At 40.2% G+C, this 27,129-nt stretch overlaps 1 protein-coding gene across 2 annotated transcripts in view; it reads right to left on the minus strand.

The window, feature by feature from the left end:
- Cdh8 (cadherin 8, type 2) overlaps nt 1-26,700 on the minus strand; it is a 354,170-nt gene extending 327,470 nt beyond the window's left edge. The window contains exons 1-2 of one of the 2 annotated variants that reach the window (XM_013012784.1): nt 26,119-26,700; nt 10,441-10,891 (exon numbers count right to left, since the gene is read on the minus strand). In XM_013012784.1, coding sequence (XP_012868238.1) covers nt 10,441-10,692 — 252 coding nt within the window. In that variant the 5' untranslated portion in view covers nt 10,693-10,891; nt 26,119-26,700. Of the gene's footprint in view, nt 1-10,440; nt 10,892-26,118 lie in introns of those variants that run through there. The other variant, XM_013012785.1, reaches the window with a different exon arrangement.
- Between the last annotated feature and the right edge of the window lie 429 nt (nt 26,701-27,129).

The following is a 27,129-nucleotide window of genomic DNA, read 5'->3' on the forward strand; positions in this document are numbered from 1 at the left end:
CAGTTTGTTTTTTCCTTTCCCCTCCACAAATTATACCATCATCAAATACAGTGTAAACAAAGGTGCCTGACAGCCGTGAGCCACAGTACCATTTCTGGAGTTTTGGTGGTTAATTGGAAATAAGAATCTCATGTACTTTCCTACCCTGGCTGGCTTCGAACCACTCTCCTCAGATTTCAGCTTCCTGGGTAGCTAGGATTACCCGTGTGAGGCATCATCACTTGGAAATTTTACTGTATATTATTGAGAAAGAAAACAAAGTCAAATGGTATGTTACCTCCTATATTCACTTGGAGAACAGCTCACAAATTAATGTGCCTGAGACATTAGCGGTTCTTGAGACCAGATTATGCCAGGGCTAATTCCCACAAAGGAACTAGGCTCAAGAATATAATTTTTCTCACAAGGTCTGGGGACATATTTCTATGTCTTAGTAGCAATCTGTGTAGACACGTGTGCAAAGAAATATGTGTATCAATGGATAAACATGTCTAATGTCCACTCAAATCTGTCTGGAGACTATACTTGGGTTTATATGAGTGGTCTGACTTTTCTCATCTGTACATTGGGGTTATATCCTGGCATTCTTTGTCCTTGCCATGTCCAGATTTGACTCCTGAGTTATCACTTAACAGTGTATGTGAACTTACAACTTCTAATTGAAAGTGGCTCCCCGTCTGATAATAGGACAAACGGTCAAAGGTCAAAGGAGGGCTGTTGTGCAGACTGAGTACGCAAATTTTAGAGTAAAGAAAACCTATAGTGAATACTCAATGAATCACATGATTTTATTTTATTTTATTTTATTTAAAACCTTTCTCTTCCCACTGTAATGTCTGAACAATACCATCTATTTCATAGTCTCCACAGTAAGCTCACAACAGCAACAAAAAAGTCTGTGCAACACAGCTGGGTTATTATTATGTTTTTAGTATTACAGATAAATAAAAATAAGCATATAGTTGTTTAAGTCCCTGCAGCTCCCCAAATATTCCCAGCCTTTCTGATCAAGCTCATTTGGACGCTGCTCATGTCTCCCACAGAAACCCAGTGACATTTGCTACTCTGCAGATTTCGGAGCTCCTGGGCAGCATTGTGGTAAATACATACAGTGGAAAGGAAGACGTTTATAGCATCAAGCAGGGAGTGGTTAGCAATGACTCCATGAGCTGGGGTAAGTGTGGGCAAGATGGGGGACAGGCAGGCTGTCACTGTGGCCAGCTCTCACACAGCCAGCCCGTGTAGGAGGAGTTTCATCCAAGTACTCATGTTGCAATCTACCATGTCCAGCACCCGCCACATGGGTTCAAAGGAGATAGGCAGCCACTGGTCCCTCATCCTCTTCTGGGGCTTTTACAAACATCTGGCACACCTGTACTATGAACCCATCCTGTTCATTGAATGGACTGCATCCTCAGTATGAATGCAGAGCAGAGGAGGGAGGAGGAGAGAAGCATCATTCACATCATTGATGACCGACTTCCTCAAAGCTAAATATGCATAGGTTAATGTCTCTTAACATTTGGATATGTTTATGTCTTCATTAATATGTACATATACAAATGTTTCTTAATCTTTAAAGATATTTTTAATGTTTACATGGCCACAAGAATTACCTAGATATGTTGTTCAAGAGCTTATCCTGATTGGTTGAGTGAGGATACACGTGCGTGTTGGATGAGATTATCCATTTCCAACCAGTTCCTAGTTGTAGCCATTGCTGGTGGTATAGAGATCTCATTTTTAAATATTAAGAGCAATGCAGGTCATATTTCTCTTTGAGGTGATAGAATCTAAAAGGATTCCTAAAATACTAAAATCCCAATTGGAGGACCCAGTGCTTATGGGAGAACGTGTCCATCCATTAACGGAGCATTCGAATCTTTGAATGTTGGCCAGGCTATTTTTACACTCCTTCCAAATATTTAAACATTTAGAGATGGAAACATTCACGGAAAAATTATGCAAAGGTGTGTTTGTGAATTGGGAGTGGATTTCAGTGAAGTATAATTGAAGCAACAGGAATAGATGGAATATACTGAATTATATTTTAAATACCACCACTTAGGAAACGTGTATAAACGAGCAAGCAAGATGACACCCTAGAAATGCTGTCACCATTTTACCTTTCTTGCATAGTGTAAGGCCATGAATATCTTTTTGTAGATTATTCTTGTTCTTTGAAAAGTTATGGACAGCATGGAACTGGCTGTATTACCTGAAGACTTTAAAAGGTAGTTTCCAACTTCAAGATCCTACATAAAATCTTCATGGCTGGTTAATAATTGGTCTATTTTGTGGTCATGGACATCATGTAGCATGCATGTAGCAGTCCAGCAAAATGAGATATTCTTTCTCTGTCATTGCATAAAAATGATTAAGCTTGTTTAGCACCTTAATTTATCCACTGATGAGACTGGACAGCCAACTGTTTATAAGACATGTGTAGTTTTTATAAGTAAGATTCTGCTTACCAAATGAGGTTTACATGAAATAGGGTTTCTAAGAACTTATTATGGACGGATGGCATTGCTTTTTAAGAAAATTGAGCAATAAGACATTATCATTAATGTTCCTCCAATTTCATTATGTTTTATAATGTAATAAAAGCATAGTGCAGAAAATAAAATGCAAAGCAATACTGTGTAAAAAAGTTGATAATTTGTCCACACATGTTAGAAAAGAAGATAGATTATGTTGGTGTATTTCCTTAATTTTTTTTATTGTTTTGTGATTGGGTTACTAATCTGAAGAAGTATCTGCCTTGTTTGTAAGGTAGATTAGCAATTTGCTTAGATAGCATCATGATGTCATATAGATAGATAGATATTAAAGGATATATATCAAGTTTCCAGCTGGCCAAAAACAACAGTTTTTGTTTTACAGTGTTTATAGATGTGATTAGCATTCTCCTTAAGTTACTTTATAATATCAAGAGCATTAGTAATGTGAAGGTGTTTTATGAGGATAATATGGCAAAAAGTACAATAAAATGATGGTAAAATTTTGGGTGTACTGAGTGGTGGGTAGTATTGGTTTATCACTTTGCAAACCAATGTATACATATATATTCAACATTTAAATATTGTATCACACAAACATTGTTATAATGACATTCTTTGCACATTCTATAGATAGCCTTTGGCGTTTTGAGGTTGTAACCGAGTTTTCTCATCACATATCTCAATTTTTCAATTGCTGCATACTCTTTTCTCCTGTGAATCTGCGAAAAATCACTCCTCAGTTATTAGTATTTACGTTTGCCCAATACTTCTCCATGGGTTTCAGTTTCAAGCTTGTGGCAGGAATCAATTCTGTCATTTATTTTGCTATAGACTTCTTTGTCATCATTATTCACAAAGCAAGTGTGTGTAATTTGACTCACTCATAAGCATATGAAGTCTCCTTTTCATTAACGTGGCTCAAATACCTCTCTCCATGAAATGACCCTCAAACAACCAAAAAAGTAAAAACCTTGTGTAGGAAATCTGATTGGATTTATTTCTCAGGGTACCCACAGAGATAAACATGAATCATATGCTCTTTTTCACCTAGTCTTTGGCAAGAAAACAGAGTGAGAGGCTATGACTACAGAAGAGTTAGTTTACATACAGATTCTGTTACGAGGTTCTTCATAGGGGTGTGTGTGTGTTTGTGTGTGTGTGTGTGTGTGTGTGTGTGTGTGTGTGTGTGTAGGGAAATCTCTGGATTTCAATGACTAATATTATTCTCCATATTTATATTATAACTAAAAGATTTCCAACTGTTCTGGGATGTCGATTATTTCCAAGTCAGGACATTGAGCAAGAGGCAGACAACATTTGTTGTTTGGCCAGATTGAGACACGCGATGCTGACTTGCATTTTTGCCAAATTATTGGTGCACGAGGCTCCGTCTGAGTAGGCAGAAGCTTCAGGGAACTGACTGAATTGTTCTCACAAGGCCAAAGCTACAATTTGGCTGCGGCTGCCTAGCCCAGTGCTCTTCACATGCAAACGGCCAGCAGAAATAATGGCATGTCAAGTGCAATTTTCTTACCACGCGCTGACACCATAAACTGTAATGTAGTGTAATTATTCGGCATCCCTTGTCCTTCATACCAAGCACCACTCGAACGATTTCCAAGTTACAAGGAAGAGAGAAGGTTACAAGGTCAAATTTAAAGAGAGAAAATGAGTCAGTGCCTTGGAGGAAGAGGATTATAAATAGATGTGGCATTGCCAGCGAGAGTCACATCCAAATAAGGAACAACTCAGAAGCCAGGTAGGAGGGAAACAAGGAGGGAAACAGAGCAGTGGGGTGTTTGTCAGAGAGGACTTGGGATGGAATGTCTCTGACTACTTCCAGGGCAAATCGTTGTTTTATTTTGTTTGGCTTTTCTCACACAGAGCAATATGAGGAGCTGGAGGGTCACAGGAAAAGACAAAAAAAAAAGTCTAAAGCAATGCGAGCTTGAAATTGATGGATGTTCCAAGCAAACACATAATATTTATGCATACAGATCTGTATATGTTTTGCTCCTAAAGGTGTTTGTATGTAACAATAGAGAAAAATACACTATCATTATCCACCATACAATCTCACCATAGTAAAATAGAGCCAAGAGCAGCTTAGTGAAGGTCTTTCCCAGGTACTTGGAGGTTGAGCTGAATTAGGAAGAAGCTAGAGCTCTCTGAAAACCTTACCTCTTCTTACCTTGAAGGGCTCTCATCCTAATTCTCTGTCTTCCCATGCAACATCCCAAAGGGGTTTAATATGGTGACACTGAAACTTCTACTAGATTGATACGGTGAAGCAGACAGAACCTTTGGGAGTAGGTCTGAGTAGAAACCTAACTAATGGGGTTAGCACAGCTCTAAAAGATGCACCCCCCAATATTGGTTCATTCTCTTTCTGCCTGTCAAGTTCCTTGTGAAGGAGGCAAGCTGCAACCTCTAAAAGGGCCCTCACCAGAACTGACCTTGCTAATGCCTGGATCTCAGACTTGCTGCCTCCACATCAGTGCGCAATCAATCTCTGGTATTTATCAGTCCCTTTGTGTGTGTTAACTGATTATGGGAGCCAGAAGGGAGGTGCCCAGCCACCCCTGACCTACTCTCTGCTCTATAAATAACCCTGACCTATGCTATGCTGAGAACATTCTCTCTTCTCATGGCTGTGTACTGGTTCACCCAGTTACTTTGTCATAGCTCACAGGTGATTTCCTTAGGGACCATTTTCTCTCAGGACAGGTAAACCTCCTCAAGTAGAAACTTGAGCAGAACCGTATGTCTCTGCTTCGTAGTACTTATCTGAGTTTTAATGTGACGTGGGCTTCTGCGATTATTTGTCTTATTGTCTGTCTCCTTCTAGCAGCCCATTAGCTCCATGACAGATGACACAGAACTGTGTTTGCTCAGTGCTGAGACATTGTTGGCAATGGAATACTTAGAGGATAATAGATGCTAAATAAATAGTGGTGGTGTACCCCCATCCATCACCTTTCTTACTTATAGCAGAAGGCCTTCATGATGACATCAAACTGTCTACCAGAAAGACTGCATACGTCTTTTAACATGAGGGCAATGTTTCAAGATTTATTGAAACCCACCATGGATTTCTCTCTGTCTGTCTCTCTCTCTCCCTTTTCTAAGACCAGAACAAATAAGCCTATTTGGGTTATGATTCCCAGGGGTCACTCTCTCTGTTCTCGGCCAGAATTTCCCGAGAAAGCCAATACTGGAAATGTGTGATGACTCTGAAATCTTGGTATTTATGTTTCGTGACCAGGCTCTGCGCAGACTTGTTCCACAGAAAGCTAGAGGCAGGACCGTAGTCTGCTTGGGTAACTTCTGTCTTGTGGAAATTCAGAAAGAAGTTGGAAGAATACTGTGCTGTGGCAGGAGCCTGGTTTCTACAAAGATGATCTGCTGATTCTTTGTAAAAGAGTAGGTTTTTTAAAAATATTCTATCCCACTTTCACTATTCCTTAAAAATATCTTTAGAAGTCAATATAGCAAGGTGCTGATAGCTCATGCCTGTAACTAGAGACCAATTAGCCACCAAAAAGCTAGAAGAGGAGGTAGTGTGGTTCAAGTGGTTGAATACCTTTCTGGAGTGAAAAAGTTCAGGGACAGCATTCAGGTCCTGAGTTCAAGCCCCACTACTGGCACCAAAATAAAATGAATGGATGGATGGATGGATGGATTTTTTTTTTTTTTTTGCCAGTTGTGGGGCCTGAACTCTGGGCCTGGGCGCTGTCCCCCAGCTCTTCAGCTCAAGGCTAGCACGCTACCACTTGAGCCACAGCGCCACTTCTGGCTTTTTTTGCTTATGTGGGGCTGAGGAATTGAACCCCGGGCCTCATGCATGCAAGGCAAGCACTCTACCACTGAGCCACCTTCCCAGCCCTGGATGTTAATATATAAAAACAATTGTTTAAACTCATAGCTAGCCTGGAATAAAAGAACATGGAGGTGAACACATGGCCCACTTTACTTTTTTTTTTTTTAAAGAGGCCATCTTCCTGGACACTGGTGGCTCATGCCTATAATCCCAAGCTGTTCTAGAGGCTGAAATCTGAGGATCATGGTTCAAAGCCAGCCTAGACAGGAAAGTCTGTGAAAAACTTAACTTCCAATTTGATACCAAGGCCCAAAGCAGAGCTGTGGCTAAAGTAGTAGAGAGCTAGTTCTGAGCCAAAAAGCTCAGGGACAAATATTCAGGTTCTGAAGTCCCACTATCTCTCCCTACATACAATGCTATTTATACCCATTGTAATTGAGTTTATATGACTAGCATGAATCCCGCCAAGATTTAAGTGGATTATTCCCTCATGTATTTATGAAAAATATTTACTGAATACTTCCTACATGCAGGGATGTTCTAGGATCTGTGAATTTTTAGTGAAGAACAACAGAGATAATAAATCTTCTCTTTGTGGAAGTTATCTCTTACTAGGAGACAAATCCAAAATATAATATAGCGTCTTATTAGATAATGATCATCAGGGAGAAGAAAAAATATATAGTATTAAATAAGGAGGTAAATTGTATTTTAGACACAATAGATAGGGATGGCTTATGTAAGGATGGAAAATTTTCCTGCATTCTGATTCAAGAGGGAATTCACAGGATCACGACACTTCTGACCAAGCAAACACCGCCTCATCTTTCTCTGTTCCATGACATTGCATGAAGACTTCTGCCCAAATAGAGTATCTCACTTGTCCACCAGACTGAATGCCAGGTACCCTCCCTGGGAACACTAAATCCTTTTCAACCTGAACAAATGAAGGGACCTCTCTTTGGATTCCTTGAGTTCACCTAGGGAGGAGACTGTCAGCATGTTTACCATCGCTCTTACTACAAACACATGCAGAAACATACACACACACATAAACACACACAATACACATACACACATGCTCACACACAAAGGAAGAAAGCAATGATGCCTACACATACCAGGCACTACATAGTCATTAACGCTTACTATTCTTCAAACTCTTGTGAATCTTATTTATTTGAGTAATTCTCAAAAAGCTTTGGTAATGTTCCTTAGCTTACCAACCAGAAAGTGGCAAAAAACAATCAATATTCCAAGCTCCCATCTCTCATGCTCAGATTCTTCCTCGGCATGCAGCAGTTCCAATATGTAAAAAGAGACAGAGACCAAAGATGATGTAAGGGTGTGTGCCCCTCCGATGAGCCAATCACTTGAAAGCTGGCTCTGACCTTGAGCTTGAACCTAGCCAGGTAGGTCCCAGGCCCCCACCATGGTGAGTCACAGGAGAGCTTTTTAAAGAGCATAAGTAACTAATGCTTCTCAGCTGGTTCCTGGGGAGAAGCACTGTGGTGGAGTGGTTTAAAGAGTCGGATGTAGAAGAGTGTGCATGGAGATAAAACACTGCAGAGCGCCCGGTGGGCACCCTGATATAATCGTACCTGCACTCAGCCTTACTCATAATTTGCAGCAGTCACCTGAAATGTATTTTTAGCTATGCTACATCCAAGACCCCCTCAAAAGCAGAGCTGTCATAATTCAGGAGCAATTTTCTTTAAAGGGAAAGGTATATGATTGGAAATGCGTGCAGAAAGATTCTTCAGAAAATAAGTTTTATTCTGCTTTAATAATTGTTTGAAAATTGGCCTTATCTAGGAATAAGCAGATGGGGTAATTCATGAAGAGTGATTGTTGCTAAGACCCAGGGACACTCTGACCATTTCGAAATCAAGGTTCCCTAAGATTTCTGCTACTCCAAGAAGTAAGAACAAATTCAGTTTTACTAAGTCACTCAGGGATGCCCAGTGGCTGGCTCTTTGCTTCTATCTCAATTATTTCATTTAAGCCAGCAGATTCAGAGTCCAAAAGAAACGTGGCTTTGATTACTATGTTTTTTTTCTTTTCAGATAAGAAAAAGCAATGCTCTCCTGGGCACAGTTTGTTCACTTGTTAACATTATTCAAGACATGTCTAGAGTGTTACACCTGCACACCAAGATAAGTAGAGGAAGCAGACAGGTGTTTCCCAGCCATTAAGTATAAATGCATATGTTTCTAGGATAACAAAAAGCCTTGTTTTTTTTATCTGGTTTAAGAAATTTTAAATATTCAGAAGTGAACAATTTAAGGACCTTATGTTTTATATTCAATAATTCAAGTGAAAATTATAAACTCTGAACCATTAACTACTAGTACATAATTGGGTAGGAGGTTTAAAATTATGGTCTTAGAAATATCCAATAGGGTTTTTGCAGCTTAAGTAGATCCTGTATTAGGCCTGCGGTCCAGGTTTGGTTTATCGGTTCATCAAAGCCTCCATTTTTGCACTAACAAAAATGATAGAGCTGTTGACCAAGCCCTTATCTGAAACCAATGGGATAGGTGTATGTATTGGAATTCAGAACTTCTTCTGCTTTAGAAACAATATATCTACTATGCAGTAAGTAATGTCCTAAGCTCAGTCAGGAGCAGCACCTTGTAATCAGCTGCAATAAAATTTCTGTAGTGAAATATACAAACAACCACATTATTGGGATCTACTATGACTATAAACAGTCTCTAGTCACTTTCTGCCACCTTTTTGTATCAAGGATACCAAAATAATAATAATTAATGGATTTTGTATTTTGAATATATTATAAAAAGATTACAAACCTGTTTGATAGACCTGTTTTTCTATGTTTCTATGTGCATGTGTGTATATACTTGGACATATATGCCGACCCATAAATATAAATACATGAAAGGATAATTCGGGCCAGACAAATATTTTTACAATAATATTCACAATATAGTTAATCCTCAACATTGGTCTCAGTGTGCATTTTTCAAAGTAGAGGTCATTTTTCTGTTAATAGGATTCTATGGGTCAAGTGTAGTACTTGGCATATTAAAAGGACTCGATAAATATGCATATAGTGATTCGTGATAATTGTTTCAAAACTGTCTCCATCCAACAATAATGAGAATGACATGAAAGGAGTCAGCATGATCATTGAGAAACTTCAATTGGATTTGCAAAACATTAAGATAGATAGTGCAATGCTATCAAAAATCCCAAGGGACACCAGGAGCTACCTTGAGTCTTGACGATCAATGTTTAATCCCCTTGTTATTTTTCTTTTAAATTACTACATTTGAGGAATGAATGATACTAGTGTGATTCATTCTTGAACCTCACTTACTAGCGAAATCAGCCATTGGCAGCTTCATTATTAAAATTTTACATTCAATGATAGTATGCTTCGAAATTAAAGGAAGAACTTGCCCACAATAACACACATGTAGCCCCCTCTACACACACATACCCCCTGACTCAGAGCCAAACACATGCCTACAAAAGAAAACTAAAATTCTGGCAATGAATGAAATAAACATCTACCACAAAGCTTATCCCACTGCAACACCAGACCCTGTACAGAATCTTATCACAAACTTTGCTTTCTCCAGCCTAGGGATTCGAACCAAGCACAACAAGAAGAAAAAGAAAAGGGAAAAAAACCCAGCCTGCAATGGGAAGTGTAGCATCTTACAATAAAAAGAAACAAAATATTATCTGAATGATTGATGTGATAGGAATTCAAGCTTTAACAAAACTGCACACCTTTCCAAGTGCTGTTCCCAGTACTGTGCACTAGAGAAAAAGGTTGTCACTAGGAGCTCTCACAGAAAGGCAAAAGAAAAAAGTTTTGCACTACTCAAGTATTGTGTTGAACTGTCTGTCTGAGAGGTAGTAGAGCATGTTGGAAGAGCTTTCCCCAAGAGGACCATAAAACACTTGGTATTCCTAAAGAAATCAACAGGTTAAGTAACAGACCATCTGGTCAAAAGGATTCACAGCTAAGTGTTTCAAAATCTGGGAATCTGATGTTAAAGATCCACCAACCACAAACAGTTCTAGCAATTAGGATCTTAACAACAACAACAACAACAAAAACAACAAAAATCAGAAACTTACCCGGCCAACAAGAATCGGTTCAGGTCCAGAAAACTCTTCCAGGACGAACATTTGATTCCAAACCCAGCCTCTTTTGGAGCGGTTCAAAATCCGCTGTTCTTCCCTCAGCCGGCTTAGTTCCAAAGGAGATCCACTCATTAAAACTTGAGACGGATTCAATGGAGCCATGTAAAGGCAAGGGGGGAAAGTGATCCATAATATTATTAATGGAGTCCAGAGATCCAAGAGCATTTCCGCTAGCCGTTCTGGCATGGTCCCACCAGTTAAGCAAATCACCACGAAAATGAGACAATTATTTGTTTTGTCTCCGATCTGCAGCCATCCAATTCATCATTCAGTGAGGAGCGTTTACTTACAGCTCTGCCACGTGTTTGGAGTATGGAAAACAGACATCATCTATGCAGGGTTTTTAAGACCACAATCCATTGGCTTTCCTTTGCTTTGAAGCCTCCTGCAACAAAAAAACAAAAACAAAAACAAAAACAAGGAAGGAGAAAGATAAGGGTTCCGGTGAAACACGCTTTAAAACAGAATCCATGCTTTCTGAAAAAAATAAAATAAAAAGGAAGAAAGAAAAAGAAAAGCACACAAGTGAACAATACTGCTACTGCCAAAAACTACTGAGTTAACAAAATAATCTGAGGAATTATATCAGCATGCTATCCTTTCTGAGATTTGCTTTAATTTTAATGTTTAATGTTTCAAACTGATTTAAGTAATAAAAATGCTCTTTCTCATCTTTTTCCTTTTCTCTTTCTTCCTTTTCTTGTCCTACCTTGACTCAAATGCTTCCCTTCTTCTCTCTCAATCCCCATGTCTTTGTTTTAGATTGTTCTTTGTAATAGAAGTCTGGGTACATGTAGAGTACAGTGAAATCTTTTTCTTTTCCTTTCTTTTATAAACTTGTTTAGTGGCTCAGTGGTAGAGTGCTTGCCTTGCATGCATGTGGTCCTGGGTTTGATTCCTCAGCACCACATAAGCAGAAAAAGACAAAAATGGTGCTATGGCTCAAGTGGTAGAGCACTAGCCTTGAGCTGAAGAGCTGAGGGACAGAGCCCAGACCCAGAGTTCAGGCCCCACAACCAAATATATGCATATATATGTACATACATACATACATATATATATATATATATGTTTAAAGATAGGTGAACTATGAACTCGGAGCAGAAACTAGTCTTTAATGAATGAATTTTAAAAAGAAATGAGAATGGGAAGGGGGATTTTACTCAAGTTTTATAATCTCAGCTGCCAGTACCCATCAGGAAGACTGTCCAGAGACAAAATACAATTCTCAGAATGCAAATAATAAGAGAATAAAATTAGAATCCATCCAGAGTAGGAATTCTGTAAAGTCCAGCATGTAGGCAATAATCAGGACAGTGTCAGGCCTTATATGCTAAATGTACAGTTGGACGGGAGATGTAAATTATGAAAACCTCCTTTGGGAATGAAATACGGTAAAAATATGATTTCCAATTGAAGAAATTCAGGGGGGAAAAAGATGGGCAAAATAGATCCCTATTACCTGGAGTGTCAAATGCAGTTTTTTTTTGCTTACCGTCAGCATAGCATAATGTGTTCCTTCCCTCTCAGAAAATTATTTTTAAAGAAATAATGCACAGAAAGAGAGAGAGAGAGAGAGAGAGAGAGAGCTTGCTAAATTAGATTAAATGGGAAAAAAATCCTCAAGACACCACCCAGAACAGTTTGGCTCAGGAAATTTATAATAGGGTAGGGAACCTTTCACCTCTAGGTCTCTGGTTCCAAAGGCAAGAACATCATTAATGTTGCTCACGCGGCCTTCATGAATGTAGGGGTAAGGAGCAGACACCAATTCTACTATAAATACAGGCAGTATCTGAACTAACTAGGTGGTAGGTGGCTTCACCTAGGTGTTTGGCTTGGTCTGGGCTCAGTCAATCACTAGGACTTTGTACATGAAAATGGCCCCTCCCAGATGAAGGGCAAGGGCATCAATGGAAGCAGCAGCTGTTTTGGAAAGGGAAAGAAACAGCTTTTCATAGGGAATGACTCAGAGAATACAGTCTTGAACCAAGTCTTCTTTCCCTAAAATCCAGCACCCTAGGGAGAATCAAGTCTTCCCTGAAGACATCCTTTCAGCCCAGTGAAATCACAGAACATTGCAGCCTTTGGAAAAGAGATAATAAAACACAAAAGACCACCATTAAAGAAATTTCTAAATATCTGTGTATGTTTTTCCCCAATTGTTATTCCTCTTAATTACATAAAAGGCCTTCATGCCATACGCCTGGCGTGGTATATCCTTACCTAGAGACAGGTAGGAAGAGATGTTGAAAAAAAAAAGTATTGGAGTATTTTGAACAGTGCCCGTGCTCTCCCAGATCTGGGGCTGAATCATACCACTCCTTACTGAACTCCCTCTGTAATGACAGAATGTTCAAGGTACCTGGGTTTCAGTTTTCTTGCTGCAAAATGACAATGAACAGAATTCTTAGCTTACAGGGTAGCAGGGACTGTGAGTGATACAACCAAGGCATGGTGAGAAATAGCCCAAACATGGGAAATACTCAACAAACTGTAATTCTTGGGTTATGTCAAGCCAGACTATGAGGATGGTAGTGATACGGCTCATGTCTTGAAGACCCTTCTGTAATATGGACAAATAAATAGAGTCAAAAGGTGTGATTTCTACAATTTTTGCTGCAGGTAGACAAGGTCCTGGGGTGACACAAGAGGCACAAAAAATATTCCCTCGTGTAGCAAGAGGGAAAGAGCATTGAGGTGATCGTGGACAGAGAGGATGGAGGTAATTCTGGGAAGGCAGGGTGCAGAGTTGATGCCAGTGAAGGGAGAGCTGGACCACTTCCCCAGATAGCAAGAGCTTCCTAATCACAGTACCTCAGCCTAAACTGTTCTTGGATTTAAAAGGCTCATTTTCTCTAAATACACACTTCCCCTTATTTTATTTCTTCCTTTATGTCCCAAATCCTCAGATGCTGTTTTCCAGGGTCGTGAGTTCTATAGCTGGTGTGAATTCTAGTCCTTTCCCATATGAATTATACAACTAGATATGAATTAGTACTAACTACCTCCAAAATAATGATAACTGTATGACTCGGATTTGTTTTGAGGATCAATAAAGGAGGTAATGTTGGTCAACTAGCTAGGATAGAATGAGATGACAAACGTGCAAATTGGGTCCAACACTTTTCCAACTCCATTCTGTGAATAAGTTAGGTGATAATTCTGGAATAAGAAAGTTTGATTCCAACTTAAATTCATGCTTCTTGTAGAAACTGCCCATGTGGGTCTTGAATAACAAGACACAGATCTGATGTCATATAAATGGTAGGAAGGAATCAAAAAAAAAACTCAGAAGATGTCAGAATGAAAAGATATTTCAGTTAACCAATGGAGAGGAATAACATTACCAAACTAACTCAGGATCTCTGAGTATGTCATATCATGCTGAATGCAGGGGAAAGGCAAAGAAAGCCTCTAAGTCAAATAAGCACACCATCTAAAATCAGGTAAAATGCACCAACAAACCTGAAGCCATTTTGTAGAATTTATTAGTTAGTTAGAGTGAAAATAATGATGGAATATGTGTATAACTATTGACTCCACATCTTGAAGTTAAATAAAGATTACAATTTCTTGTTGGGTAATACTTAAAATTAAGGCAGAAAATGCATGAAATGCATTGTTCAAAGAACCTCTGTAGTTAGGACAGAACCTGGGTAATATAACTCCAAAATTCTTAAAGTGATTCCCTTTCTCGTTATGTAAATATTTGACCAGCTGATAGGATGTGGCAGCCACCAGGAATACAAAGTAAAGTGAGAACCTCTATTTTCAGAAAGCAAGGTATGTAACTGGCCAAGATAAAGAAACATATCATTATAGTATGAGGGAATGTATTGTCAGGGTTAGGAGAACATAGATGATATGCCACTCACCATGACAGTATAAAGAAGGTGTCTTGGAGACAGTGTCATTAAGCTGTTGGGAAGGAATTAATCCACTCAGGAAGGATTTTAGTGGAAAAGGTATTTCAGTCAACCAATGAATAGGAACAAGACCACTAAACTAATCAGGATCCCCTCGGTGCCATTATCACCTAGGAGAGTTTACAAACTATTCTTCAGAAGATCACCTAGATTCTAGTGACTCTGTCTTTCTCTCTTTTCTATCAAATAAATACTGGTCATGCTCTCTGTCCTATCCATTACCAAACAGATTCACGTTGTGAAGACGTTTGATTTCTCAAAGGAAAATGGAAACACATGCCATGTCACAGAAAGAATGTGTAATTTCTCAAATCTTCATAGGAAAATTAAAGTGGAGGGCAGGGTTGTGATTTCATTGGTTCCCTACAGCCCATGGAAAAGATATGGAGGAAAAAGCATCTCAGTTCTAGTGGAAATCTTTTTCTCCTTTGTTCAAACACATCATCAAACACAGCTATCTCTTAAGTTCACCAACTCTTCAGATTTGAAACCCTGGGATACCAACTCATTACATTGTAACAAATTCTTGGAATTTCCTCTATTACTAAATTGCAACTTATTGAAGCAGGCTTAATTGTTTTTATATGTTAGAAAGCCAATGTTATTTGCTATAATAGAATATAAGGGTAAAAATCACAAGGTTAATATTAAGGAGTTATCTCGTTCCAGTGGCTTATGCCTGTAATCCTTGCTACTCAGGAGTCTGAGATCTAACCATGGCAGTTCAAAGCCAGCTGGGCAGGAAGCTCTCCTTGAAGCTCTTCAACTAAATGCCAGAAGTGTAGTTGTAGCTCAAATGGCAGAGTGCTAGTCTTTAGGGAAAAAACTCAGAGATAGGGCCAGGACCATGAGTTCAAGAACTCCCCTCCTCCACACACACATACATATTCACCCACCTACTTTTCAAAATAACCCAGCCAATATAATTATTACTTTATTATCATCATTCACATTATTCACATTGTAGCGATAAGCAAACTGATATTTTAAATGGTTAGTATATATATGCATATATGTATGTATATATATACTAATTATATATATATATATATATACATATTTCCAAACTTAGTACCTCACACATTTTTGTATTTGATAAAATGAAAGACATGTAATAGTTAGAGATAGGCTGGTGAAAATTTCACAAATCCTTCTCTAAAAGAAGAAAAAGAGATCGTCTGTTTCTCTAATTATCATTAGCAAAGTGCTTCCCCTCTGACCAATTTGAAGCTTACAAAGCAGTCACTCATCAGCTCTGGAAAGTGTTGAAAATTGAACCATCAACCTTCTGAAATCGGAGAAAGATTCAATTCTAGCACCCCCCACCCACTGGAATCATCTCAAAAATTAATATCCATTCAAATCATTTAGCAAAATGCAGATCAATATCCAGTCAATATCAGATAAGAACTAAGATTCTGCATTTCTAACCATTCCTTCTGTAATGAAGATGTTACTAATTTGAGGACCATGCTAACAGAGGACAGGGACTTGAAAGAAGATTGGATCCTGGTTCAAACTTCCTTGGTGGGGGTGGGAAACAATCACTTTCTCTTCAGTGTCTTTTAACATCATGTCCATGATTGTTTAGTATCACTGCATGTGTACATAGGAGTGAGCAAGTATATTTGACCTTGAGAAACTGAACTAACTTAAAGGGATAGAGGGGACTTTTATATGATTGCACAACCTTCTCCCTGTTCAGCACCTTTTTAGTTAAAAAAATGTGTGACACATGGGAAAACTGTCCAGCTAACAGATGTGTTCAAATTCACACTCACCCTACAGGAAGTGCTAAGGATTATTGTGATCTTCCATTAAAGAGAAGTGGAATTCCATTGTGTTCATTAGAATGATGCCATTTATTTGCCTGCATCTCTACCATGACAGGGTCTAATGTGGTCCTCCTGGTCTATTGGCAAATTACTCTCAGCTTTATAGGAATTCCTGAGATGCAATCAAATGTTATGTCAGTGTTATGAGAATTAATAAATGTTGTGAATAGTAGTTTCATATACAAAGTTCCTAACTCTCATAGAAGAAGAAATTAAACAAGGTTGTAAAGCTTGGGCAAAAAGAAAATCAATTCATTTTTATATCTTCCAACCACAGAATGGATGTAATATTATAATGCTGCTGTGTTGATTTACACCCCCAATTGACATGAAGAGCTTTTAGCCTCTTGGAAAATTTTACATATAAAAAAAGTCTTTAAGTTGCCCCCAGAATAGAACATCGTCTTCTGGATAAGACACTTTCAATCTGATGTTCATCCTCAATATTTGAGAGATAGTTCTAATTATAGTGTGGGTCTTGCTCTGTTGACTTCAATGTTTTCTGTTAAGGTGAAATCAGTCAATTCTCAGATATGCTAAATCATTACGTAGAAACATACTATATCATCAATTTTGTAAACAACATAAAGCAAAGTAAAAGTTCCAAATGATGAGACACATACTGATAGGTGAAGTTTAAAACAAACAAACAAAAGGGCTCATACAGTATTTCAGGATTCAAACCAAGAGATTACTGTGGTTGACAGGAAATTATGCTTTTATTATCCTCTGGACTTAGTGGTCACAATATTTCGTGGGAGCAAAAATGACACACAGTGCTGTAGAGTTTCTATTAAAAATGTTTCTGACCTTGAATTTAGAACCATTAGCAGCCTACTTCAAAACAGCTAAATGCACGTTGAATTCAAAGTGATATTTCAGGAACGAAGGGACTATGATTCAGCATGTGTCCAGTGCAATTCAAGTCAAGCCCTGGTTGACTGAAGTTGCATAGGTAAGAACAGCTTTTGAATTTTAGAAAGGAATGCTTGCATGTGTTCAAATATAAATAACACAAAGGGATCGTCTTTCCTAGAGCCCGAAGAATGCCCTGACGAGATTCCTTTTGTACAAAGGGATTCCAAAATATTTTATGTGCACAAACAATTATTGTATTTGCTTGTTTATTCTTATACTCAAACACAGCAGGTTGGGTGATTTTGTTTTTTTGGCACCAGGATTCAACCAGGTGTCAATCTGTCCATAAGCATACCATTTGCTTGTTTTATATTCATGCATAATACTTGCAAAGTCTACTTTCTCCTGTGATGGAAATGTTTCCTTTTTAAAAAATAAAAATCTAGAGCCTCTTTCTTCCTTCTATAATTGCTCCATACTTTAGCAAAAATAAACAAATGTTTTTTTTTTTTACTTGTGCAATGAGTTCAAAATTTTATTTATTCATCACATAGTAGCTTCTCTGAGGCTTACAGATATTTCAGAATGGGATAACAAAGACTGAGAAAAGACAAGAAAGTCAAAATAAGCTCCCTTTCTCCATGTTAACAAGCCAAATCTGTATTTCTTTCTTTAATCGTTCGTGGGGCTTGAACTCTGGGCTTGGGCACTGTCCCTGCACTCTTCAGCTCAAGGCGAGAGGTCTACTGCTTGAGCCACAGCGCCACTTCCGGTTGTCTAGTGGTTTATTGGAGATAAGAGTCTCAGGGACTTTCCTGCCGGAGCTGGCTTTGAACCTTGATCCTCAGATCTCAGCCTCCTGAGTAGCTAGGATTACAGGCGTGAGTCACCGGTGCCCAACCAAACCTGTATTTCTTAAACTTTCTTGGAATCACATCTTTAGTTAAGATTATGAGGGTGTATCTATTCTGTTGGTCTTTTTAAAGTATCACTGTACTGACATTATTCACCAGAAGGTAAAATATTTCTTTTCTTGTGAGTTACAGAGCCAACTGTAGGAGGAAACTGTTCCTCGTATTTACTCTAAAACTTTCCTTCCTTGGTTAACCTGAATCCTATATGCAGAATTGGATAGCCAAAGGCCTCATGCTTGAAAATAATTCAGCTGACTTTTCAAATCATAGCAACCAATCAGAACAACTGATTACATTGTGAAAAATCTGTCTGGAGATCCAGGAAATAGTTGTTAAGACTACTGGTATAGGAATTCAGTAGATACCGCATAAATCACAGCACTACTATTCATGAGATGAACAACAGAGGTACTCATAGCAGTTGAGGATTGGGATAGTCTGTTTCTTACCAACTGCCTGGAAAGATCGAAGAAAACAAAAGTGTAAACACAGCATCATGTAGCAACCATATTTACTACTGTCAAAAGTGTTCAACAGAACACTGTCTCAATTTTTTTTAATTTACTTTATTCCAATCTCTTTCTTGGTACATCTAGTAGTGGTGGGATTCTAATGTAATAAATAAGCTTTTCTACTTTTGCTTTAAATATGTATATATATATATATATATATATATATATATATTGGCATGAACTCAAAATAGGTATAAATCACCTAACATTTTATAAATGTCTCTCCATTACCCACATCTAATAGACAATTAGTGATTTTGAAATGTTTTATTGGGTCTAAAGAGTTGTATTTGTACACGTTAAATACAATCATTTTTCTTTTCCCTACAGGTAACATGACATTTTTCTTTTTGTAATCACTATTTTCAGCTGAGAGAGCAAAGTGCAGACAGTACTGTAACATAGCCAGCCGATTCACCTTTAATCAAATTGTAACCACCACCTGAAAATCATGGTCTGCTACCTCTCTTCTATAAGGGAAGTCCCTCTTCACTTCATGACCATCCACACACACAGTTGTGTATGGATGGTGCAAGACAAAAGTCCCTCCTCAACCAAAATAAGAACAAAATGATATTTTGCTCTGGGAGAGCAGTCCTAATTGAGAGGTTGGATTTAGACAGCATCTCTTTTCAAAACAAGATTTGACACCATTTTGTAATTTTATTTTAAAGAACTTTAGCAATGTTGATAATAGAAATCAGGTTTCCTTTTACATTGAAGAAATAAGGAAATTTCAGGGCTCTGGTGGCTCCTACCTGTAATCCTACTCAGGAGGCTGAGATCTGAGGACTGGAGTTCGAGCCAGCCTGTGCATTTTTGCTAGAATGCATTTCAAAATTAGTTAGCACAAACAGGTTTGGAGGTGGGGTTCAAGTGGTAGAGTGACACTTTAGTAAGCATGAGGTTCTGAGTTCAAATAATACACAATACATTTTTTTTTTAAAAAGGAAAGGAATAGAAAAAAAGAAATGGAAATGAGAAATGGTTAAAGTAAGTTATATCACATAAACTAATGATACAAGATAGCTTATCAGGAAATTGAAATACAGCCAACTATTCCACAATACTAAGTCAAGAACCTGCCAATTCTGTTACAGAGCCAGTATTAGTACACGTTCATGTGTGCCTTACTGTTGTTCTTTCTGGTTTCAAAGGCTTTATTGCTTGAAAATGACCCAATAACAGTATTACTATGAAGTATAAAAATATATGTTGGAGAGGTAGACAGGTAGACTTGATTTAAAAAAAATACTGTGTTGTCACTCCGAATGATAGTACCTAAAAAACTAAGAGAGCTAATTGCAGATACTGTGAATTAAGTATATTATCTTCCATTACAATACTGGAGAAACTCTGGAAGATCCATGAAAGGCACAGAGGGCTTTTTTTCTATTTTAATTACAATCAGCATGATTACTTTTCATTTTTCTGAACATTTCTATTTTGAACATGGACACTAAGTTAAATTTTATTCATCAAGCTCAGACAGCAACAGATGAAGAATGAAGTGTGCCCTTGTAATTTTCATGTCAGATTTTGGAAATGAGATTGCCTGTGTAAGAAAAGGAAATTGTTTCCTTATGATATTTGTGTCTGTTTCTCTCTCTATGTATTTTTATGACATTTGTGTCACATCACAAATCAGATCACATTTTTATGCATTCATCTATTTGGTTACAAAAAAAACCAAGCCTAGGTGAATATTGTTATAACTGTTCATCAAACAAATATAAGGCAAGCTTTTCACATAATGGTATATATAGAGAAGATTAAGAATCATTCACTTAATAATTGTTCCTAACATGTTCAATATGCTTAAGATATACTTTCAACATGCATAAAATGTTAGTACATATATCTACCAAAGCATCTCATTATGACTATGTATCTCCTCTGTGTGTGTGTGTGCGTGCGCGTGCTACCCTGCTGACTAAAAGCAATATAAAGAAGTAAATGCACTATATTAAATGTGTAAGATCTTATCTATGTGGATTTGATTACAGAAACTAATAAAGTATTCTGTAATTAAGAAAAAAGAAGTATGGGATTATCTTCAGAGTCTACAAAGACTTCAATTTACACAGTTAAAATGTATTGCTTCATTCAAATACTCTCAAACACATGTATATAAGAGAGGAGGAGCAGGTTGCAGCCTCAGGCAAAGAGTGGAAGGAAGTTCTTCTCAAGTTATTATTAGTATTATATGTAGGTGACACTGGGACTCAAACTCTGTACCTGACACTTGAGCTCATTGGCTAGCACTCTCTGAGCCATGCATCCCACCCATCCAGTGATTTTTTTTTTACATATTCCTACCAATGAAAATGTGCAAAAGTGTTTCTTGTAGAATTATTCCACAATTAGAACATTTCCCCCAAGCAATCATCGTTGTATATCATATGTGGTTTAAGAGTATTCTGTGCTGTGATTCACATGTTGGAGCTGATTCTTATATTTGTAAAACTGACTTATATCCTTTTCTTTTATTCCCATATCATTTAAAAATGTTTGAAGGAGAAAAATGCTTTGTAAAGATGGGCAAAAATTGATTTTAAAGTAAATGAGAAAAACTGTGTCGAAAATTACACTTAGGAAGATTTATGAAATTTCTGTAGAGAATATGTGGAAGGGAAATCCCAGTATTGAACTTTCCATATGATTGTGTTCCTTCCCCTCCCTTTATTGAAAATAGCTTAGAGAATACAGGGGACCTAATCATTGCTAATTTGTCAAAGCATTAAATATATGATTGCTGGGCACCAACTCTGTACTTGGCCTTGAACCAACCATCTTTCTGGCATTTGCAATTGTCTTTAATAATGGTGAGGCAGGGAATGAAAGTGTTTGAAGTTTGTAAATACAACCTTTATTATTTTATGATCTTTCCGGAGATACAGAAAAATCACATCTCTACATTTCTACATTATCAACAGAGCTTAAAACTAAAATCAAGATGTTTATAGGCAAGGAGGTGATTGGTGTTTATGATAAGGAATACCTCATGACATTTTAAAACTCACAAAATAAAACCTTGGGATGTGATAGAAAATGGAAACAGTATTGGCCCTGGTGCTATGTCACAGAACAGCGATGGAGATTTATTTAGGAACCACGTAGGAGAGAAGAATCGAAATGGCATCCTTTGAACTTATTTCTTTTCTGACCTTTTGAAGTTGCCAAGTTCAACTAATTTTCTACTCATGGTTACATCTGAAGTGGGTTCCACAGGCATGAACCAACAGTTCAGAGGAAACAGTATGCATCCCAACTTTCTGTGTGAATGAAAGGGAAACAAAAGATTCATATCTCTGATTTTAATTAACCATCTACCAAATCAAACATTGGCCTTTGTTCATCAGCAGGAAAAAAATGGTTCCAGTTATGCCTGTGCACTTGTGGGATTCTGGGAAGAAATTTCCACCAATAAAGATATTCCTTTAAAAATATTTTGATCACTAAGGCAATAAAGATGTCAAAGAAAACACAAACAAATTCTCATAATGAAGCAATAAAGGAGTTAATTACCTTCAAGAAGTTACTTTAAAGAAGTAAGCTGTTTGTGGTGTGTGTATGTGTCCATGTGTGTGTGTGTGTGTGTGTGTGTGCGCGCGCGCGCGCGCGCGCGCTCGTTTCTTGATATAGCATTTTAGAAGCTGGAAGAATCTTCCTTGGTTTATGTAAGCATTCTGAAATCTATGCATAAGACACCAATGTTAGGAGTGTTTCCTTACACTTAAAGGAAAGTTAGTCTCTTTGCCTTCAGTAATGCCAACAGTGCTGAACAGAAAACACCATAAAGAAAACTATGCTGCTTCTCTGTCTCAATGAGTAACTGTACCAAATATAAAATTACTGAAACCAGTATCAGCAGCATCACCGAGCACAGTATTTTCAAAAGAAAGCCTTGGGACTCTCAGTTCATAGCTATAATTGAAGGGTTGCACAGATTATGCTTCTCTCTTGATTTGTCAACCATAAAACTTGGGTGCTGGACCACACAAGTAGACGGAAGTATCAATTAAATGTCATTTTACCCACTGAATGCTTTTGGAACATTGCATGGAATATTTGCTCAAATTGGAATGCTGATATTGCCAGGGGGGGAAGGCACTTTTAGGTAGAAAATATAATTGTTTTTCTTTCTTAAAGCTTTAATTTACTAATATTGATGAGATTTTTCTGAGCAGTTGTTGAAGTATGTTCTTGTTCTTTTCCACATCAATAAACAATGAAGAAGAACCTAGAAAGCAAAGCCCAGAGCTCTGGGCTTTGGAATATACATTATGTTCTCAATTCTTTGGAGTTTTTTTTTAATTTTATTTTTACTTTGTTCTAACAATCTGATCTTCCTGGAACATCAGAACTTATGTGTTTGCATAGTTCTCAGGAAATGTTACACAGTAACTATATTCATACACTAGAGATCTATTTTATCCTGCTGAGTAAACTTGATGACTTTCGGTTAATTTTGTTTGATATTGACAGGAAACATTTTACCACTAGGTCCTTCAACTGTGTTCAGTGCTAAATTGAGTACTTTAGGCAAATACTGCCTTGACCACAGTTTGATATTTTGTAAAGCTCAAGTAAAATTATTTTCAAAGGCAAGGCCATCCTTTTCTTTAGGGTTCTTAGGGCAACAAATGGAGCTACTAGTCTAGTGATTGCTGTTTTAATGCGATCTGTTCTTCAGCCAATTCATACAGCTGCGAGAACTTAACGAGAGGCATCTCAACACCAGCAATGCAGAACAGAAACAGAATGGTCTTAGGTGTAGAGACTCACTCACACATTGGGAGTCTGGAGAGTTTCAGGAGACAATAAGTCATCGATCAGAAGTATTGATTTTTAGTAGCAATGATGATTAGAAATGTAAGATCCAATTTGAATAGGGGGATTAGCAAACTTTGCAGGGTAGCATTATGATCTATACTCTAAACAGAGCTTTCACAGATCGTTGGCCAATGACTAAAATACTTGGCCACTCTGTGATACTCTTTTGGGCAGTGTGGGAATGGAATGAAGAAGATGAACAGCTCTGACAGCAGCGATTGCCGGAGTTGCTAGAAAACACTCCTTTACAGGAACAATTTTCCTCAACTTCCGATCCTCTTCAGAGTAAAGAGGATGGAGGGGGAAAAAAGAAAGAAAAGAAAACACAAAACTGATGATTTAAAGTCTAAGGTAATTTAAAATCTTGGGACCACTCCAGCATGAAATGACAATGTGACAAGCAGCTTCACAATTGCTAAAGCACAGTTACAGAATATTATTATCAGTATCAGTAGTCACTAAGGAGGAAAACCCTAGAATTTCTTTCAACCACAGAGCTCAGGGAAGTGGAAAAACGTGTCTGGACAAGATGATTACGGAGAAGTCCCTATGAGGAAAGAATAATCTAGCCCTCAGAATACATCTTTCAATGATGTATTACTCTTCTTAAATGAAGACTAGTTCTCTCCTCTCTCTCTCTCTCTTCTCTCTTTCTTTCTCTGTCACACACACACACACACACACACACACACACACACACACACACGAGAAAAATCCCAGCAAAATTGAACACGGATGAAAACAGCCAGGGAGAAATTTCAGTGGTGTTCAGTGTGAACGACAGAGCTCATTTTGCATGCAGTCTGAATGAATGGAAAATCCCACTCTCGGTCTTACATAAATATACCCCCTCCCCAATACCACCACACATAGTTTTTCCATTTGGAAAGGCTCCTATAATAAAGCCAGAGGTGACAGCTCAGGGAAGGGTTTGTAACCATTGAGATAGCTGTCAGGGGTATTCTAAAGAGAAGCAGCGCTTGGAAACGGCCCCAGCCAAGCCTCGTTCATCTCTCTGCTTGCCCGTGGTGCCAGATGCGAGAGAGGACGTGGTTCTGAAATACCTTTTTATGCATCGGCTGGTTCCCACGGCCAGCCCACAAATACCGTGAAGCCGGATGACAGCAAACAGCGGGCTGATGTGATTAGCCGCTCTGCACACCGAGGGATTGTCGGATCATAACCCCCTAAAGAGGCAACTCTTGCAGAATTCTTCAGGCGATCATGGTAAAGTTGAAAGGGCCCTTCTCTCTCGCTCCCGCTTGCCTGGTTATAAGCTCAATCCTTTAATTGGAGCCGAAGTGAGCAGCCTGCCAGCCTGACATCCTCCCCCCCCCCGCCGCCGCCCATTATGGACTAATGTTGTGCGTTTGCAACGAGAGACAATTAATGTTGTTTGATTTCTTACACTTAGCAACCCAAGCAAGCAGCTGCCATCTCCGCTCCGCGGAGGCAAATGGCTAGTCTTTTACGTGCCCACCGGCTTCTCTGTGCCTGCGGGCAAGGGTCCACGATCAGAAAACTTTGAAAGAAAAAAAATATATATCATTTGGCCAGATTGAGTGGAGGAAATGTTTGGTCTTGGAGAGGAAAACACGCACCCACACACACACACACACACACACACACATCAGAGGAGATCGAGGATACCTGTTGGCATCAGCAATGACCATCGCACATTTCACCATGCCCAGTCTTGGCTGGAGCCCTGGAGAACGCGAAGCGATCCCTCGCGAACCTGTTACGCACTGCACTGGTAGAATCCGGGCCAGAACCCCCTTTCCTCTGGTCCTAAGAGGGGCGCCGCCCGGCCCCCCCTTCCTGTGGGTTCCGGGATGCAGCACGACTGCACGCGCATCTCCTGATTCTGCAGGCTCTGAAGGGGCTGGAGGAGGCGTCCCAAGCTCGCGGAGGGGGGTTGGGTGGGTGGGGGGGTCTCTAGGAGCTCAGTCTCCAGGGCTCAGGGCAATGCTGCGTGGGGCGAGCAGGGGAGGGGGTGTCCTACCCTGACATAAGGCAGCCTTGAACGAAGATTGAGTCTCCAAGCGTCTCGGAAGCCCCTCAAGTTTGCAGCGGGCGCCGCGCCCCCGCCCCCTCTCCAGCTCCCCCCCCCCAAGCTGGAGCGGCCACTTGTGGGAAAGCCTGGATCCAGGGGTGCTCGCGGTAGAGCAGTGCCCTCCCTCCCTCCGCGCCACGGGGGTCGCCACCCACGCTCGGGAGATGGAGAGGTCCCGCGAGGCAGCGATCGCACCCCTCGGTCCCCTCCCACACACCCCGGGCTAGGTTTCTCACCCTGCTCGGGTTGGGCGGCGGGTGCTTCCCATTCACCGCACGGACCCCGCAGTGGAGACGCGCGGCTGCGGCGGCTCCTGCCCAAGTCGCCAGGCGGCAGAATCTCCAGGCGGCCCCGAGGAGGGAGCCGAGCTAGGGAACCGAGGGGCGCAGCCTGGAGCTTCTTGTACCCCTTCTAAATCTGCTTGTAGAGCAGTTTGCAAAAACTGCCAGTCTCCCTTCCCCCCCCCAAAAAAAATAACCCCCTCCCGCCACAAATGGCAAAACCGGGAGATTCAGCTTAGCCCGTGCCAAAGCTAACCACCCTCATCCACCATCCCCGGGCGGGGGGATCGGATTTGGGACCCGGGGTGCGGGAAAGGTTGTCCGAAAAGAAATAAACCCCCTTCAGTGACTCCCAAGCCAGAAGGAATAGGCGGATGGAGGGAATACCTACCCGTGTGGAGCTCCGCACTGGCGAATTTCAAGCCTCCTGGTTCACAAATGGCTGGAGGGACTCGGGGTCGGTTCCCGAGGGCGGTGAGCGCCGAGCGGTCCCCGCGCGCTGGCCAGGCGCCTTCGGATTCCGTTCATGCCTTCGTGGAGCTGCGGGGCTCGGTGCCAAGACACGGGGCGGAGGCGATGGGTTCCCGAGGCAGGGGGTAGGGGGGGGGGGAGAGGTCCGCAGACCAAAGTGCAGCCTGGTGGGTGGATGTTTCCCCCGTCTCTACCCCAAGCCGGCGCTGATGGTGGTGATAATGATGGTGGTGGCGGAGCTTTGAAGAAAGAGAGAGATTCCAAATAAATCCACTAATTCCGGGCTGAGCGCTCCGGCGTGCGAGCCCGCCTGCCTGCCAAATGTAACTGTGAAGTGATGTGGAAAAGTGAGCCGGGTGCCTCCCCTGACGGATCTCATTGGGCAGAGCGCAAAGGCAGGTCTACCACTTGGAAATTCGTGTAAGCGGCCCCCCCCTCCTCGCCCCCCTCCCTGCCTCTCTCCTGCACTCTCTCGATCTCTCTCTCGCGCTCGCTCTATCGCAGTGTCTCTCTCTCTCCCGCGCGCGCTCGCCCGCCCGCCGCTCTCTTTCTTCCGACCAAGTGGGCGCACAACTTTTCGCTCCTCGCGCTCCCTAGCACGCCCCGCGCGCGCGCGCGTCTCCGCCGCCAGTGACACGGGATGGAGATGCGCCCTAGCCATAGTGCGCGCACGGCCCATCCAAGACCCAAGCTGTTTGGATAAACGAGATGACAGATGAGAAAATAAAAGGCTGCGGAGGAGGAGGTACCCGTCAGCTTTCTCTCTCCAGGGCTCACCTGAGCTTTGGAGCTAGCATTATCTCAGGCACCCAGAGCTGTTTGCCTTTGGGGTGGAGGGGTGGGTGGGGAAGGGGCTGGGGGTGAGGGATGCGTCGGGACCAGCAGGGTGCGTGGGCACTTTATGGTTGCTTGATTTCAAGGGCTATCTCTT

The sequence above is a fragment of the Dipodomys ordii genome, unplaced genomic scaffold, assembly GCF_000151885.1.
Source record: "Dipodomys ordii isolate 6190 unplaced genomic scaffold, Dord_2.0 Scaffold18, whole genome shotgun sequence".
Lineage (NCBI taxonomy): Eukaryota > Metazoa > Chordata > Mammalia > Rodentia > Heteromyidae > Dipodomys > Dipodomys ordii.